The sequence below is a fragment of the Onychomys torridus genome, chromosome 3 (assembly GCF_903995425.1).
Source record: "Onychomys torridus chromosome 3, mOncTor1.1, whole genome shotgun sequence".
Classification (NCBI taxonomy): Eukaryota; Metazoa; Chordata; class Mammalia; order Rodentia; family Cricetidae; genus Onychomys; species Onychomys torridus.
Window position 1 is genome coordinate 151,094,567 of NC_050445.1, and position 17,274 is coordinate 151,111,840.

The 17,274-nt window shown below is 40.3% G+C and overlaps 1 protein-coding gene across 1 annotated transcript in view; it reads left to right on the plus strand.

The window, feature by feature from the left end:
• Pik3c2g (phosphatidylinositol-4-phosphate 3-kinase catalytic subunit type 2 gamma) overlaps positions 1-17,274 on the plus strand; it is a 324,912-nt gene that overhangs the window by 209,232 nt on the left and 98,406 nt on the right. The window contains exon 25 of the mRNA XM_036182431.1: positions 14,771-14,927. Within this exon, the coding sequence (XP_036038324.1) occupies positions 14,771-14,927 (157 nt within the window). The remainder of the gene's footprint in view (positions 1-14,770; positions 14,928-17,274) is intronic.

Below are 17,274 nucleotides of genomic sequence, written 5' to 3' on the forward strand. Positions count from 1 at the left end.
TTGTGGGTAGAAGAGTAAACAACTGTACAATGTCCTTCACTGTTGTTGTTGGAGTGCAAAGTGTCTTACAGAGGCTCATGAACCTGCGTCTATGGGGCTACAGCTGATGGCTCTGATTTAAAAGGTTCTGGGACCTTTGGGAGGTAGAGCCTGACTAAAAGAAATGAGTCACTGGGGAGTGGGCAGGAAGGGGCTTAAGGTTTCCTGGTCGTTTTCCATTGTGTCCTGTTGCTCTCTGCTTCCTGACTATAGAAGGATACAACACAACCTTACACTCTGGCCATCATATTTGAGCCTCTGTGATGAACCATATTCCTTCCTACTACATGTTAAAACAAACCCTTCCAGGTATTTTGTCAAGGTAATGAGAAAAGTTACTAAAAGCAGCATTAAACTAATAAGCAAAGATGTGGTGGGAAGGAAATAAGAATCCCTCATAGGAAACACAAAGCAAATAACTGGAGTTAAAGTGGCTGGGTCAGGCATGCTGCTTTAAAGAAACATCTCAGAGGAGAAGCCAGAGATATAGTGTCTAGGAACAGCCCGTGGAGATGCATCATGGGAAAAAAGTCTACGGAGACAAAAATAAAATAAAATAGGACATTCCCAAGACCTGAGATTTCTGGAAATGTAGAATTCTCAGCCCTGTGCCAAAGCTGATCCTGCAGCTGCTTTAAGTTCTCTAACTTCTAAGAAAACAAACACATCTCAGGCACCACTGCAGAGGATTTCACACGCCACACATAAACAAGCGCTCCCCTCTTATGGCTGTAATTGTGAGATTAGGAAGGATTGACACTAGCAGACCAAATCAAAGGGCATCACAGCCCCAGTGTTGCTTATGGATTTGGGGACTATTTGCCTAATCTCTGCGATGGAAATAACAAGAAATTTCCCAGCTTTCTAAAGCCAAGTGGATTTTCCTTTGAAGTATTGCTTAATTATAATCTTTGTTTCTCCATTTTCTCTAACAAAGTCATAAATAAAAGTAATTATGAAATTGTGCACCTACAATCAAATTTTCAGTCAGTTCTTTGGTAATAATGTCTATATAGAAACTTCTTCATTCTATAAAACAAACTGTAGTAATAAACAAACTTGAATGTGATAAATTTTTATTGGTAAATTTCTCATATAAAGCAGGATAAATTAAGAAGAGCTTCACTTGGAACCACAAGCCCTCTTCTAACCCAATTTTTCAAATTCTATTTATTGTTACATTGTCAGTGTATATGGACTTTCACTTTGGCAATGCTGACCTTTCACTGAGTCATTCTGTCTGTCTTTCCTACGTATTTTTAATTGATTCACTTTGTTCTTTGACAGTTTCAAACATGGATACAATGCATTCTGTTTAGTCTCACTCCCCTGCTCTCTCTTATATTCCTTCCACTCCTTCCATTCCTGCCCAGGTCTCCCTACAGGTACCTTTCCCACATTCATGCCTTTTTGTTGTGTTTTGTTTCCCACTAATTTTAACTGGATGCTCTGTGTGGCCACAGATTTGGACCTTTTCATTGGAACCTTGTGGGCTCCGCATCTGGCACAGCACTGAAGGCAATGACTGTCCCTTCCCTAGAGTCCATCAGTTGCCAATAGTTTGTCATGGAAGGTACACTGGTTAGTTTTTGTTGTCAACGTGACACAAGCTGAATTCACTTGAGAAAGAGGAACCTCAGTTGAGGAAATGCATCCATCAAAATGGCCTGTGGCTTTTCTGTGGGACATTTTCTTGATTGCTAATTGATAAAAGAGAGCCCAATGAATTGTGGATGGTGCCACCCAGAGCAGGTGGTCCTGGGTTTTTTTGGGGTGTGTGTGTGTGTGTGTGTGTGTGTGTGTGTGTGTGTGTGTGTGTGTGTGTGTGAGAGAGAGAGAGAGAGAGAGAGAGAGAGAGAGAGAGAGAGAGAGACCTGAACATGGGTTAGTGAGAGCTAGCCGGCAGCAGACAGTGCTCCTTTGTGGTTTATTAATGATATGTGACCTAGAAGTATAAACTTTCCTCCCCAAGTAACTTTTGGCATAGTGTTTATCACAACAACAGAAAAGCAAATTAGAATAGAGCAGTCAGGCCCCATGAACCTATCCCCGTCCATGATGACTTTGACAGGCACAAAGTCCTCTGCAGTTCATATTCCAGGAAAGCCTTGTGTCATTGACCATGCATGCATCCCCAAGGTAGGAACTTTACAGGAAGCTGGTGTCTTAATGGGCTGGTGCTCACTGTTAGAAGTAAATAACTACATTAAAAACCCTGCAATAAAATAATTTTAGAGGTTATATGAATACTGGTTAAGATCAGATACTCTGAGGATAAACTTTCTCTCTCTTTCTCTCTCTCTCTCTCTCTCTCTCTCTCTCTCTCTCTCTCTCTCTGTGTGTGTGTGTGTGTGTGTGTATGTGTGTTAGAGAGAGAGAGAGAGAGAGAGAGAGAGAGAGAGAGAGTTTATGTGTTAAATCCTAGAGTTATCAAGTACTTTACACACACTCTTCAGTAAATTCCATTTCTGTGCCTCAGTTTTCTCATCTATAATGTTGAGTTTTGTTGAAGATTAAATGATTCAATATGTATAAAAGTTTCAAAGGGTGGTAATGTATTTAGCAAGCCATCCCTAACTTGGGTTGTAATTTTGGTCACAAGCAGAGGTGGACTGGACCTGGTCCATGTCATGTGGGCTTACAAGAGCCCATTCCCTATGGTGTACTCCTTCTCAACAACATCCCTGATGATAGCACATTACAAACTAGAAATCAGCCATAATGGGGATATTTATCCCATGGAAATTGGCAAAGTTCATAAACTCATAAATTAATTTTATTCAATGAGAAAATTCTGTAGGTTTCAGCTGGAAAAAAGGGCTGACTGAGAAAAGTTTGAGAACAAATAGGAAAGAGATGGAAGAGAGAGCATCATAAACAATGATTATCCTGCCCTCTGTGAGCCTCACCTGCCACCTATGCTGTCTTCTTAGCTTGTCTAAGGTACAATGTGTTTCTCTCTGTCAGCCCTGCTTAGCCCTGATTCTAAGTTTACGCTTAAGGAAAGTCTACAAACATGCCTCCAAAGTGAGTGTAGCAGAGGAACTTCTGCTGAGCTGTGGATATGGCCCTGTGGAAGAATATCTGTATAGCATGCACTCATTTACCTGCATAGGAAGGTGAGGAAGAAGGAAAGGGGGAGTGAGAAATGGAGGGTGCAAGGAAAAGGTGGAGGGAGGGATGGAGGGATGGAGGAAGAGAGGAAAAAATGCCGTGCATCTCATACTGGGTGAATGAATCAGTTCTGAGCTTAGTAAGAAATACTAAGTCTATTTCTTGTAGAGTACAACTACATGAGGTAGAAATGCTTTCAGGAGTAACTTGGGTTCATCTTTGACCTGCTTTTTACCCTTACTTCAAAAGTGTGCCACAAGTGTGACTCTCCCCCATGCCTTAGAGCACTGATGAACTTGTTCTCATATCCAGATTAATTCTGTTCCAAGCAAGTACCAGAATTCTATGGAAAGCATAGCTGTGCGCTTCCCCTTATCTATGACTCAAAGGAAAAACACACAGTAATTTTGAGGATCCCATCAGTTTTGTAGCCCTCATTAAATCCTGGCTCTCTACAAATGCAGGTCATAGACATATTGAGGAGGCTTAACTGTTCTGAAGAGGTTGCTGTTTTCTGTCTACACTTTTCAAACAAGAGCCAGGATATACCTGAGCCTCAAAGGAGCTCCTGACTCAGTATCTGAAGTTATTAAGGAGTTAAAAATAAGGGACTTCTCAAAGACTGTGGACACATGGTGCTTGTACAAGGGTCTGGACAAGAGGGAAAATTTTTGCATTTAAGAAATTATTGACAAAGCTCTCCTCAGCTGATAATTGCTGAGAGCATGGAGATCTCTTGGGGGTTTAGTGTTCATTCTGTAATAGCATGCTCACGTTGACACTGTGGTTATATTGCTCATGTGTGGTTTCCCCGAGCTACCTAATTACACAAGGTTCTATCTTACTCAATGGAGACTCCAGATTTGCCTTCCCAATTAACTCATGGATATTAGATAAGAGACTTGTGTTCTTTCTGTTGGGCAGCAAAATGTGCTTCTGGAATGTAGGTCGTTTGTGATATCAAAGAAAAGGTAAGCTTAAGTATCCCCAGTGCACTTCAGCCATTTTTGCCTGCGCTAATGATGCCATTTGCAGTTAGGGAAGTTTGTTGCATTCTAACGTGTTTAAAACAACACATTAATGTTGCTATGTGTTTCTTCATGACCCAAACATTTCAATTTCACAAAAGTAATAAAAATAATCTTGATAATAGTGACAAAATATATCTCATTAACAAGTCCTGAATTTCAGTTCAAGTACCAAGTACATCATTCAGACACTCGAATCTTTCAATCCTGAGACTAAAACTAAAGTCTCTGTGCTTCCATTTGCTGACTCTTATCAGTCTCTCCACTAAAGGAAGGAATAGTGTGGTGCTCATAGATTCCAGCAGACACATTTTATGATCCTAAGTCCATGTCAGAGCCTGGTGTTTCCATTTCACTCTATCCCCTACCTCTATCATTGGTATTGAAGCTGTAGCTCTCTCTGGATTGCTGTGGTTTGATACAGGCACAAAGCATGTGTTCTGTATTAGGGGCTGCATCATGGAGTGTGGGCTCATATTCTCTTAAAACTGTCAAAAATAACTTTGAAAGCCTTATACATACTTGACACATGATAGTTTCAGGAATCAAGACAGAAATGCCTCAATTCAGGTACTGTTATTTTCTGTGTTTTGCAAGTGAAGGCAGAGAATAGTCTTAGTTATAGTGCATGCAAAGGTGCCAGTCAACAGCATCATAACCAGTGGATATTGCCATGAAGCTCCAATTTCTCCAGATTTCCAACACAGCTGGGTCTCCACTGCCTTGGGACAGGTGGCATTTCCTTTAGTTAGTGCCCTGTGTTACATTTATCACATATTTACAGTCATGATATGTATTAAATTCATACATTTAAAACATACAGTCAAATGCTGAACAAGATGTTTGAACTGTGAAGGATGCAAAAATTAAGGCTAAGTGGGGAAATAACCAGGGTTGCTGTCTTTGATATGGGCATATTCTTTCTTAATGTAAAGCAGGCAGAACTCTGCACTGCTTTTATTTTTACCATCAAAATATTAAGCAGGTATAAATAATAATACCTAGGATGTGTGACTTAAATTTCAGAGCCTACTCATGACCGTTCTATAGACTTTAATATGACCAGAGACCACCCCAAGTTATTGAGGTGAAGCTTGCAATATTGCCTAGACTACATGACTCACATTTGAGAAAGGTGTTTCTGGAATTATTGTGCCTTAAATAATTCATGTTTGCATTCTTTAAAGGGGAAGCTTTCTAAAGGGCTGGATAGATGACTCAGTGGGTAAGGTGCATGCTGTCAAGCCTGACAGCCTGAGTTTGACTTCAAGGACACCATGGTAGAACATGGTAGAAGGAGAGAACTGACCTCCACACACATGCCATGATGGGCACACCAGAGTGTGTTTGTGTGTGTGTGTGTGTGTGTGTGTGTGTGTGTGTGTTCACTAAATGAGAACTATTTGGTTTCTAAGTGTGTATACCTTTGTTTAGAGGGAATTTCAGGAGCAGAAGCCTTCTAAGTTTAAGGACACAGTACCTTGTGTAGTCAGACTTCATTGTTGCAATCAGCATGCTTCGTCCATTCCCTTTACTCCCAATTACTCACAATAGAAGCAATTCCACAGCGAGGGCTAATGTTACTGTTACCAGGGAATTTCTTGAGGACAAAGACATTTGAATTCATGAAACATAATTTTAATAATAACTACCAGGTATGCCTTATGGCTGAATTGTTACTTCAGTTCTAGGCATAAATACATCACTGAAACATAACACCTTAGTAGCATCTGGTAAGACACTTGGAGACAAGAAGACAGCAATCTATAAATTCATTACCAGTTGTTCTCAATGGTAGTATCTTACAAAGTTACAGAACTGCTGAATAATTTTGTTTAAAGATTGGTAGGCTGCAGGTACACTCAGTTAGGTGAAGACAGTTTTACCACCACAGCAGGCAACCTGAGCTTGATCCCTGGAGTGGACACACACTCCTGCATGTACATGCACACACACACACACACACACACACACACACACACACACACACATACACAAATACACGCACACATATATAAACATTTAAAAATCATAAAAGGGTTACTGACTTTGGATTTGGGTAAGAAAGATCTATGTGCACACATGAGAACTTGAGATTAAATCCCTAGGACCCACATAAAAAGCCAAACATGGTCATATGTGTGGGTATAAATAACCCCAGCACTGTGAGGAGCACTGGTAGGAATATCTCGGTAGCTTGCTGGCTGCCTGCTACCTTTAGGTTCAATGAGAGACCCTCTGTCAAAAGAATAAGCTGGAGAATGATAAAGTAGGGTACTCAATATCCTCTTTCTTCTAGTCTATACACATGCACACATGTGTGCACACACAGGATAGCAGACATTTACATATATAACATATGCACACAAGAGATTGGATGTAGAAGAAAAAAGGCCTATTCTGTGTAGGCAGAGATGAAGCACCTGAGAACTCAGTATCCCTGTGCTGCTAGAATTGAATACACGACACAGCCAGCACACTGCCACCTCTTGTCCTTCAGTGCACTGCATCCCCATGACCACCTTGCTTTTTCACTCTATAGCACATGTGTGCCCACACCCCCAGTGTCCTAATTAGAAGACCAGTTACTCCCTGTACTTCACTGAGAAAACAAAGCCATCCCAGCAGAGCCTGCTTTAACATGGAATGTAGACTTCCCACACCTATTTACGTCAGCCCCGAAATGTTTGTCTTCCCAAATGGATGTTTCAGAGCTCTTTCCCTCTCCTCTTTTGAGGACCACTATAGTCTCAGCAATCAGGTGAACTGAGTCCACAAAGTTCAAATAACTTTGCTCCACTCCATGAGTCTTCATGCTGCTCCCCTCAACTTCACTCCTGGAAAGGTTTTCTGTAAATTCTTCACCTTCGTATTTATTCTCTAGGCTCATCCACTGGGGTTTATTCTTTGTTATTTGATAAACCTGTACTGACCTGAGCAAGACTCATTGTTCTTTTTTCATGGTTATCAGAAGGTCTCCACTGTGTCAACTCTTCCAACTCTTCTTCAAGGCATCCCCGTCTCAGAAAACCCTCTGCTGCTACCTTCTGCAAAACATTCCCAGTATCTTTCCAGAATGGCTTCTTTCCCCTAAGCCATCAAATGTTTGCTTCGCCAAGACTCCTCTTCTCTTGTTTCTCTGCACTTTTCAGGAAACTGTTACCATCTCCATCCAGGTAATACAATAGAAATGTTAATAACATTTTTGAGACAGTTGTAGATTCACATGTGATTATAATAAGCAATACAAAGAGGTCTTGTATATACGTTACCTGTGTTTTTAACCAATGATAAGATCTTGTAGAATTATAATTTATCACGAAAAAAGGTATCAAAAGTGACATAGTCAAGATACAAAAATGATTCTCCCCATCACATTCCCTTATGAAGCTCCTGTGCAGGTGCACCTGGCTACCTCTCATCCTCAATCCTACTCCACCCTTATTCATGACAGTCTTCTATCTAGTCTCCCTTTCAACAGTGATGTCAAGTGATGTTTTGTGATGTCAAGAATGTTATATAAATAGAATCATCTTGAATGTATGAGTTGAGGATTTTATTTTATCCTTTTACTGTAATGTAATTATTTGGGGAGTCAATCCAAGCTGTTGTGTTTTCAAAGCTGTGCCTTTTGATTGACAAATAGCATTCCACAATCTGAGTTTACACCTTGTGGAGCCATTCATCTGTTGAAGGACATCTGGATCCCTTAGGTTCCAACTACTAGAATTAAAGCTGCTGTAAACAACTCATGTGTGTAGTTCATAAATATAAGTCTGCACTTTTCTGTGACAAATGCCCAGGGCCATAACTGTTGGGTTACAGGGTAGCTGTATATTGTTGCTGATTTTAACAAGCTGATAAACAGTTTTTCAGAAATGAAAATAATGTGCCAAAATGAGACATTTGACACACACTTCTACCAACAAGGAATGAGCAATTCAGTTTTTCCACATTCTTGTCATTTTTCACTCACCCTGCTGGATGTCTTCTGTCATCCATTGCAGGTTTAATCTACATAAAGGCAAATCATGTTGAATGTCCTTTCATGTGTTTGTTGATCATCCTCAAACCCTTGGACATGAAATGTCTCTTCATATCTTTTGTCTGTTTTCTAATTAAATCATTTGATTTTTAACTATTGAAATTTGAGAATATTTTTATATTCTTCATACTAATTATTTGTTGTCTATATCATTTTCAAGGATCATTTTGCAGATTTTAGATTGCCTCTGCACCCTTTTAACATTGGCTTTTACCAGTGCCACAAACATGCTTAATTCCAGAAATGATGTCTGGCCCTCAGTCCCCAAAACTTTCTCTTATATTTATGACAGTTTTAGAGCATTGTACTTTATATTAATCTTTAGGCTTTTTTTTGATTTTTGGTTTTTTGTTGTTTTTTGTTTGTTTGTTTTGTTTTTGTTTTTGTTTTTGTTTTTTTTTAGCTAAGAGGTTTAGATCAAGGTGTATGTATGTCTCTGGATACACAATTGTGTCCAAAGGCTACCTATTGTCCTTTGAATTATGTTCACAATATCATCAGGAAACAGTTTGCCATATTTGGGTAGTCTGTTTCAGAGTTATATATTCTATTCTGCTGACCAACATGTGTAACCTTCCACTGGTGCCAAGTGATCGCACTCTGCTGAGAGGTAAGGGTGCCACCTTGCAACCTGGTAAGATGTGATGTTTAGGTATGTAGGTAGAAATGAAATCACTATTCTTCTAAAAATATTTGGCTGAGGAGATTGATTTTATTTTAAAATATTATATTTTATTAGGCTTTCCTTTTTGGTTCTTTGTCTAGAGAAAACAGGTTTCCCTGATTTTGTTTTTGTTTGTTTTCTATTGTCTGAAGCTGTTGATATTTCCATATCACCAACTTCCTTGAGTCCATATTTGAAATTTGTGAGGGAAGAGACACTTAGGAAACTTAAAATCACATTGTTTCTTGAGTCATGACATCACTGGATGGTATGTCTGTCTTTTTCAGGGACTTTAATGAAAGCATTGGGTAGCATAAGGAAAGACAGTAGTCTGACTCTAAGAAATTTACCTCCACCTTAGATCTTTTGTCTAAGGTCCTGAAACATGTTTTCTGATCTTGGTCATCTGCTTTGGTGTAAGTTCCAAGGCACTCCAGTGTAACATGGACACAAATGTCAGTCACTCTGAATGATGCTCTTCAGTCTTCCTGCTACACATGGAGGAGAGCCTACTTGATATCACTGTTTCTTCCTTTTCTAAGCTATCACATCTTCTCATTTATTATTTTGGAACATGTTTTAAGTCTTTCCACTTCTCTTGATCTGTATGCCACAAACCTATTCCTAACATAAGCTATTATCATATAAGATCAAAACTTTCTACAAAAACAAAGTTCATCTGATCTTTCCAAATTATACCCTTCTTATCTCTTCATATTACGGATAGAACAATCTTTCCATAACATTATTATTGTTACTTGATATGTTTAAATTGCCTGTGTACCGATGTTATTTTTGTGGGGAGGGAATAAGACTGGGTCTCATGTTTACCAGACTGGCTGCAAACTTACTATGAAGCCAAGATAACCTTAGATTCCTGGTCTTCCCAACTCCACCCCTCCAGTTCTGGGATCACAAGCATGCCCCACCATGCCCATGTTTATGCAGTACTGGGAGTGGAATTCAAGAATCTGTGTATGACAGGCAACTACCAACTGAGCTGTATCTCCAGACTCTAACACAATGATTTTTGAAAGCACTTTACTCCTACCTGGAGGCCTTGCACATTCTGTTACAGAGGCTAAGTAAATGCCTACTGGTGGTTAACTGTGGTGTTATGACATTTGAGAGCCACCCCTCTAGGTTCAAGTCACCTAATGAGCAGCAACAGATCCTAAATGTCTGAGTCCTTAGTGGAGACATCACTGGTAAACCCTTATGACAATGATCTCAATGTACTAACGACTTTACACAGAATTATGTCTGCTGTATGGCTACATGGGGAGCTGACACAAAAGTAACAGTAAATGTCAAATATGAATAGCCTATTGTTCCTTGTATTGAACAAATTTATCTCCTTAATAGTTACTATGTGCTTATAATATGTCCTTACATTTCCAAGGATATCCACATTTTCAAATCACCAAGCCACTCCTTACATCTGCTGGAAATCTAGAAAATACTCTCAGCATTTTTACACAATGCTAGATTTGAAGAAAGGCTAGTCATACGTTTAGGCAAAAGTTAGTTTTGGAAACAAAATGACAGAATCGTAACAAGCTTACTGTGTGGTCTTCCCATATAAATGTTAAATTATCACCAGCTATTCACTATGTGAGCTACTTTTGTTTTCTGTATGTACCAGAAGACCCTAAGCATATTGTTTCAGATGTGAAGGCATATAAAGGAAGGAGGAATACTTCTCTCTGTCCTGAAAGGCATACATTTCACTTGAGGCTTTGAAAAAAATCAAGATTTTTCAGCAAAGAATAGGTTGTATTGAGGAAGATTTCTTTTAAAAGATTTGACATATTGTATTTGTGTTGTATGAATGTGTGTAAGTATGTGTGTGCCTGGGTACACATGTAGAAGTCAGAGGACACGTTGGGGAAGTGGGTTCTCTCCCTCCATCATGTGGTTTTCAGGCATCTCCAGGCTTGCTGAGAAGTGCCTCTACCCACTGAGCCATCTTACCAGCCATAGAAGTTTTATCACAAGGAAAACATCTTAATCTTTATCACTGAATCAGCATCAGAAAAAAAGGAGAGTAAGAGGGAAGGAGAAAGGGAAGGTGAGAACATACACACACAGAGAAAGAGAGAGACAGAGACAGAAGGAAGAGAAAGAGGTATAGGAAACAAATACAGTTGAAAGGGTCAGAGGAGAGAAACAAAAGCCGATTCAGCTCTGACAGCACCAGTGAAGCAACAAACCTGGAAACACGTTATGTCCTGGATTTCTAATAACACAAACTTCAGAGAGGGGCCTCAAGCCCCTAAGTCTACAATCCAGAATTAGGTTCATGTTTGAGTCAGTTCACAAAGCACAGTGCCACTGAAACTTGTGTAATGTACAGGGACCAGATGGATCCCTTGCTTATCTAGTACTTCCTTCACTTACAGAAGAGTTCTAGTATAATTCTTATTTTTATAAAGTTTATTGAAAGTGAGCAAAAAAATATATAAAGGGAAGCTTTTATTTTGTTGGGCTCCCTAAACATTTTGACTGTGATATTTACACAGTGAAATCTGTCTCTTTGATATTATTGTTAATTTACATTTTTCTCTACTTTGGATGTTTCTCTCAGGTACTTGAGCTTCTGTGTGGGTTTTCTCCACCTGATTTACTGTGGCAGGTACCAGGGAAGAAGGAGGTGTCATTTCATGGAGACAGAACCAAAACAGGTTTCTAAGAGAAATCAGTTTGGCCAGTTGTAGTTTTGCCAGATGAAAAGAGAAAAGTGTATCTGCTACATTAGAAACATTCAGGAATTTGTAAGATTTTAGACTTTTCAAAAACTACTTCCAAAGCTTAATTCATAGTAAACATAGTATAAGATAGAAAAAATGTAGATTTATTTCTGATTATAGAAGTCTAGGATAGTTATGGTAGTTTGAATGTAATTGGCACCCATAATCCCATAATCTCATAGGAAGTGGCACTGTTAGGAGGTGTGTGGCTTTGTTGGAGTGGGTCTGGCCTTGTTGGAGGAAGTGTGTCACTGTGGAGGCAGGCTTGGAGGTTTCATATACTCAGGATACTGTCCAGTGTCTCAGTCAACTTCCTGTTGCCTACAAGATACAGGACACTCAGCTATTTCTCCATCACCATACCTTCCTACATGCTCCCATGCTCCCCACCATGATGAACTGAACCTCTGAAATGTAAGTGAGCCCCTTCAATTAAATGTTTTCTTTATAAGAGTTGTCATGGGCCAGGTAGTGGTGGCTCACACCTTTAATCCCAGCACTAGGGAGGCAGAGGCAAGCAGATCTCTGTGAGTTCCAGGCTAGCCTGGTCTACAGAGCGAGTTCCAGGATAGGCTCCAAAGCTACACAGAGAAACCCTGCCTCAAAAACAAACAAATAAATAAATAAATAAATAAATAAAATTGCTGTGGTCATGGTATCTCCTCACAGCAATAGTAAAGCCCAACTAAGACAATATTCCTAAAACTCTGCTGAAACACTGGTGCATACGGCATGTCTCTGTTGCTGTGATAAAATGCCAGGCCAAGAGCAGCTTAAAGAATAGAAGGGTTTGCTCTGGCTTATGGTTCCAGTGGGACAGAATCCCTTTTAGTGGGGCAGGTGTGGCATGCTGGCAGAGCAGGAAGCTGGCTGATCATATTTTCATATATCAATCCACAGCAGCAAGAGAATAAAAGTGAGGTGGGGATCTCCAACACCACCCTCAGAGATGTATTCCCTCCAGCGGGGCTCCACTTCCCAAAGATTCCATTAAATCCCCCAAAAGCACCACCAACTGGGGAACATGTATTTAAATCATGAGCCTATGGAGCACATTTATTCCTCAAACCACTACACTTAGTGAGAGTGGAAACTACAAGGGCACAGATCTATCAAATGTACAACAAAAGAAAAGGTCCACGTAAGGACCCATGTAGTCAAGCAGTTTATAGAGATAAACCAGGGTTAAATTAAATCTTAAAGTAAAAAGTGGGAGCTGACGGCATTTCTTTTAGTGAGAAGACGTAGTAAGGGAGGCTTAGCTGTGACATGGTTCAGCTCTGAAAACATTCTTTTCTGTTTGAAGACTTACAATAACATGCTACACTGATATCTAAAGTGTACTGAGAGCTTTCTATGTGGCAGCAAGTGCTTTCTGCCATTGAAGCTGCATGACCCTCTCAGCAATACCAATAATCAAGTGTTCCCACCCATTTGGTGAAGAATGAGGTCCAGAAATGGAGATGGTAAGTGTCTCACCAAGGACAAGAATTAGTGAGGCAAAAAACCCAGACTTGAGATCTGGATCATGAGGCCTGTGGCTTAGGCTCTGTGCATGGGTCCTCTTCTAGCTGTGGCATTCCCTGAGTACACAGCACTCTCCATGAGTCAGGCACATAAAGGTTCCCCATGTTGGGCCCCTCAGGAAGTCTAACAACTGAGTGTTTGGTACCCAATTTAAACTGGAGAAAATGAAGTCACAGCAAGTTCAAGATTAGAACCTTGTCTTTCCAACAGCTCTTCTCCCAGCTTTGCTGAAGTGTGGACCCAAAAAGTACCTCATAGAATGAGTAGAAAGGCCCAGTAGCAAAACTTAGTGATCACAGTCTGAGATGTTACAGTTGGCAGTTGAGAGGTTCTGCTCAGTGTTGGGGCTCAATACATTTTATTGAATACATTTTGGGACAAAGAAAGGCAAAGCAAGCCGAGTGAAAGTTTTCAGTACTCTGACTTCTCTTGATAGCATGTATTACGAAAAATACAAACTTTATTATTTTATACTGAGAAAGGATCTCACTTCTGAGACCAGGCTAGCCTGGAACTAAACATGTAGTCTAGGCTGGCCTCAAACTCACAGTCTGTCTTAGCCCCCAGTGCCCAGATTTAACGTCACACATCAGAACAACCACAACCAAATGCTATTTCAGAAAATACTTTGTCTCCAGCCAGAGTCCCCTGTCTGAGACATGCTCACGTAACTTTTTCATTTCAGCTCTCATACTTTGGAAAGGTCATACTTTGGCGGGATTTCCAGATCAACTACATTTTTATTAAAACAGCAAAGCCCGTATCAGGATAGGACTATTATATTCTAAAGTGACCCTGAACACCTCTCAATTCTCTCAGTTGTAACTTGGTGCAATCTAGTTGAGGCGCGACTGTCACATTTAAAACATATTTTGTTCTAGTTTACCTACATCTGTGACCCCATCTAGATGCTGTTGAAGACTATAAGACAAGTTGGTGTAAAATCCCCCTCATTGATTTAACTGCTGAGACCTCATCAGCTAAAGACACCCAGTCTGGTCCTCCCCCCACCCCACCCCCACCCCCCCACCCCCCACCCCCCACCCCCGCCTGCTTCTCTTAGAGACACTAACACTTCATCTCAGGGTTATCATGTCTCAAATAACAATTTGGGAAATTTGACCTGTTTTTCCATCCCTTGGACTACAGGGGGTAGTATGACTTGTGTGAAAACACAGTCTGCAATGTCTTTGTGTGTTCAGTGTTTTTGCTGAGTCATGTGTGAAATGAATTATGGCTATCTTTTAGAAAACACCCTGTTCACTAAGCATATGACAGTGAATTGATTACATCTGTTGTTGCTGATTCATAAATTATCTTCTGGTAGAATTTGTTATTATAATATCTTAACTTTTATCCAAACACTCATCCTAAGGAGTCTGCCTTCCAAGGGAAGGAAATGGCTTTTAAGGCACTGTAATGGTGAACTCAAGTTCTATCATCTCAAAATACATCAGTAAATGTACTTTCAGTAACGAATTTGCACAGCTCTAACTTGTGCTGTCTATAGAGCCTATCATCTCTCAGTAGATACATTCTGTCCAAATGTAATTGGGAATTAATTTGAGACAGTATAGATGACTGCTACTGTTTTTATTTATAGGGACCGAGCCCCTTTCATTTTTACTTCAGAGATGGAGTACTTTATTACCGAGGGTGGAAAAAATACACAGCATTTTCAAGACTTTGTGGAGCTTTGCTGCAGGGCTTATAACATTATCAGGAAACACAGCCAGCTGATCCTAAGCCTTCTAGAAATGGTAAGTCCCTTGGAGAAATAACAAGAGTCCTGAGCTTCATTTGTGTCTCCTCCAGTGATCTATTTCTCCTAATGGGTTGGAGTTTCCCCAAAGAGATTTTAAAACAGAATAGAGTGAGCAACAGAACATGTTTCTTGACAATTCAATGTTAACTTATAGTTGTCCTATCTGACCATCTGACGTCACCATCATGGCACTGGTGGTGTGTTCAGGGGGGTTCCTGTGTTGCATTGTCCCTTTTTGAAAACTGCCTCAAAATTATTTGATTTGCATACAATGTCAACCTCATGATGTAGATGAGGTAGATTCATCCTGGCTTCCTTGTCTCAATATCTATCTGCCTTGGAGCACATGACCGCTATTCAGATTAAGAAATGTATGGTCAAGAATACAAACTCTGGGGCTGGAAAGATGTCCCAGTGATTTAAAAGCACAAACTTCTCTTGAGGAGGACCTGAGTTCAGTTCCCAGCACACTCATCAGGTAGCTCACAACTGCCTATAACTCCAGCTCCAAGGACCTGATGCACTCTCCTGCATGCAACTAGGCCCATAAACACATACAGACACATACATGCAAATTTAATTCAAAGCAAAATGAGTCTAAAAGCATGACTGATTAATTAGTGAGGGGACTGCAGACTGATGCATTTAGTGGCATATATCACTCTTAACCACTAAGCAATCTCTCCAGCCCCTTTATTTTCCTTAAATTAAATATATTACAACATTTTTGTTGTTGTTGTTGGAGACAAGATAGCCTTGAAACTGTAATTTTCCTGCCTCAGCCTCCTAACTGCAAGAATTACAGGCACAAGCCACCATGCCTGGCCTAACATTTAAATTTTTAAAAACTTAATTACCATGATGAATATTTTTAAAGAGATGCAGAAAGTTTAATAAACAAAAAAATTCTGAACATGATGTTCCTATTCATTGAGATGATCTGCTAACATATTGACCTCTCATGCCTAATTGTCATCCAGCATAATTTAATGCCACTGGAGAAATAGCTCCATGAAACTTGACTTGCAGGTTTTTGTTCTGGACACCTGCATCTGGTTAAGGCACTCATTAGCACTGGAACTATTCTTTTTCTATAGTTTCTATAGTGTGATTATCACTTACAAATGCTGGAAATCTCAGTTACTTATCTACACAAATCTTATCATCACTATTCAACTGAAAAATTTAAGCATCTGGGTCTTGTATGTTAACCTATCATTTACAGTTCCTGGCACACAATAGGCCCTTGAGAGCTCATGGAATGTGGTGGTATTGTGTTGCCCAAAATATTGTGTGTTCCCTGAAATAAACATATCTGGGGTCAGAGAACAGACAGCCACTAGAACAAAGCCAAAATTGGTGGCTAGAAAATGGGAAGAGTAAGCTATAGCAGAAGTTGGGTGGTGGTGGTACACACCTTTAATAGTGCTGTGGATATCGCTCTGTACAAATAAAATGCTGTTTGGCCAGTGGCTAGGCAGGAAGTATAGGCGGGATAAGAGAGAAGAGAATTCTGGGAAGTAGGAGACTGGAGGGAGACACCACCAGCCGCCGCCATGAGAAGCAACATGTAAAGACACTGGTAAGCCACAGGCCATGTGGCAAAGTATAGACTAACAGAAATGGGTTAATTTAAGATAGAAGAAGCAGATAACAAGTAGCCTGCCATGGCCATACAGTTTCTAAACAATGTAAGTTTCTGTGTGCTTTCTTGGTTGGGTCTGAGTGACTGTGGGACTGGCGGGTAAGAGAGATTTGTCCTGACTGGGCCAGGCAGGAAAACTCTAACTACAAATGGCGTCCAACGTGTTGGCAATAATTTCCACCTAAAACCTGACAAAAAAGATTCTAAGATGGAGCTAAAAACTGCTTCCTAATTGTCTCTCTCAAGTTAGCGGCAGCCTGCCCGTTTGAGCTACTGTGGCGGGTTCCTGGCGGGTTTCTGGCGTGTGCGTCTGACATGCAGTGTGGCGGGAATGAAGAATCTACAAGGGGCACTGTACTCTGCTGCGTGGTAGATTTAGCCTTTGCGAGTTAATAAAAAAGAAAAAAAGTTTCTGGGCTATGCACTGCTTTGATAGAACTGCTTCTGATAGTTGATGGTGCACATGGCTCCAGACCCAGAGCTGGCGGTAAACTGTACCACCGCCATGTTGGGAACCTGAGGTGGGCGGAGCCAGCAGCCACAGCAGTGTTTCAGTCTTACAAAGATGGATATTACACAGAGAATCTGGTTTGTCTTGTCTTTGGGATTTTTAACTGCAGAAAAAGATTTGATCATAAAAGCTGTTGAGTTAAACACATATGTAAAGTTTGAAGGTACCTTGACTTCAAAATTTGGA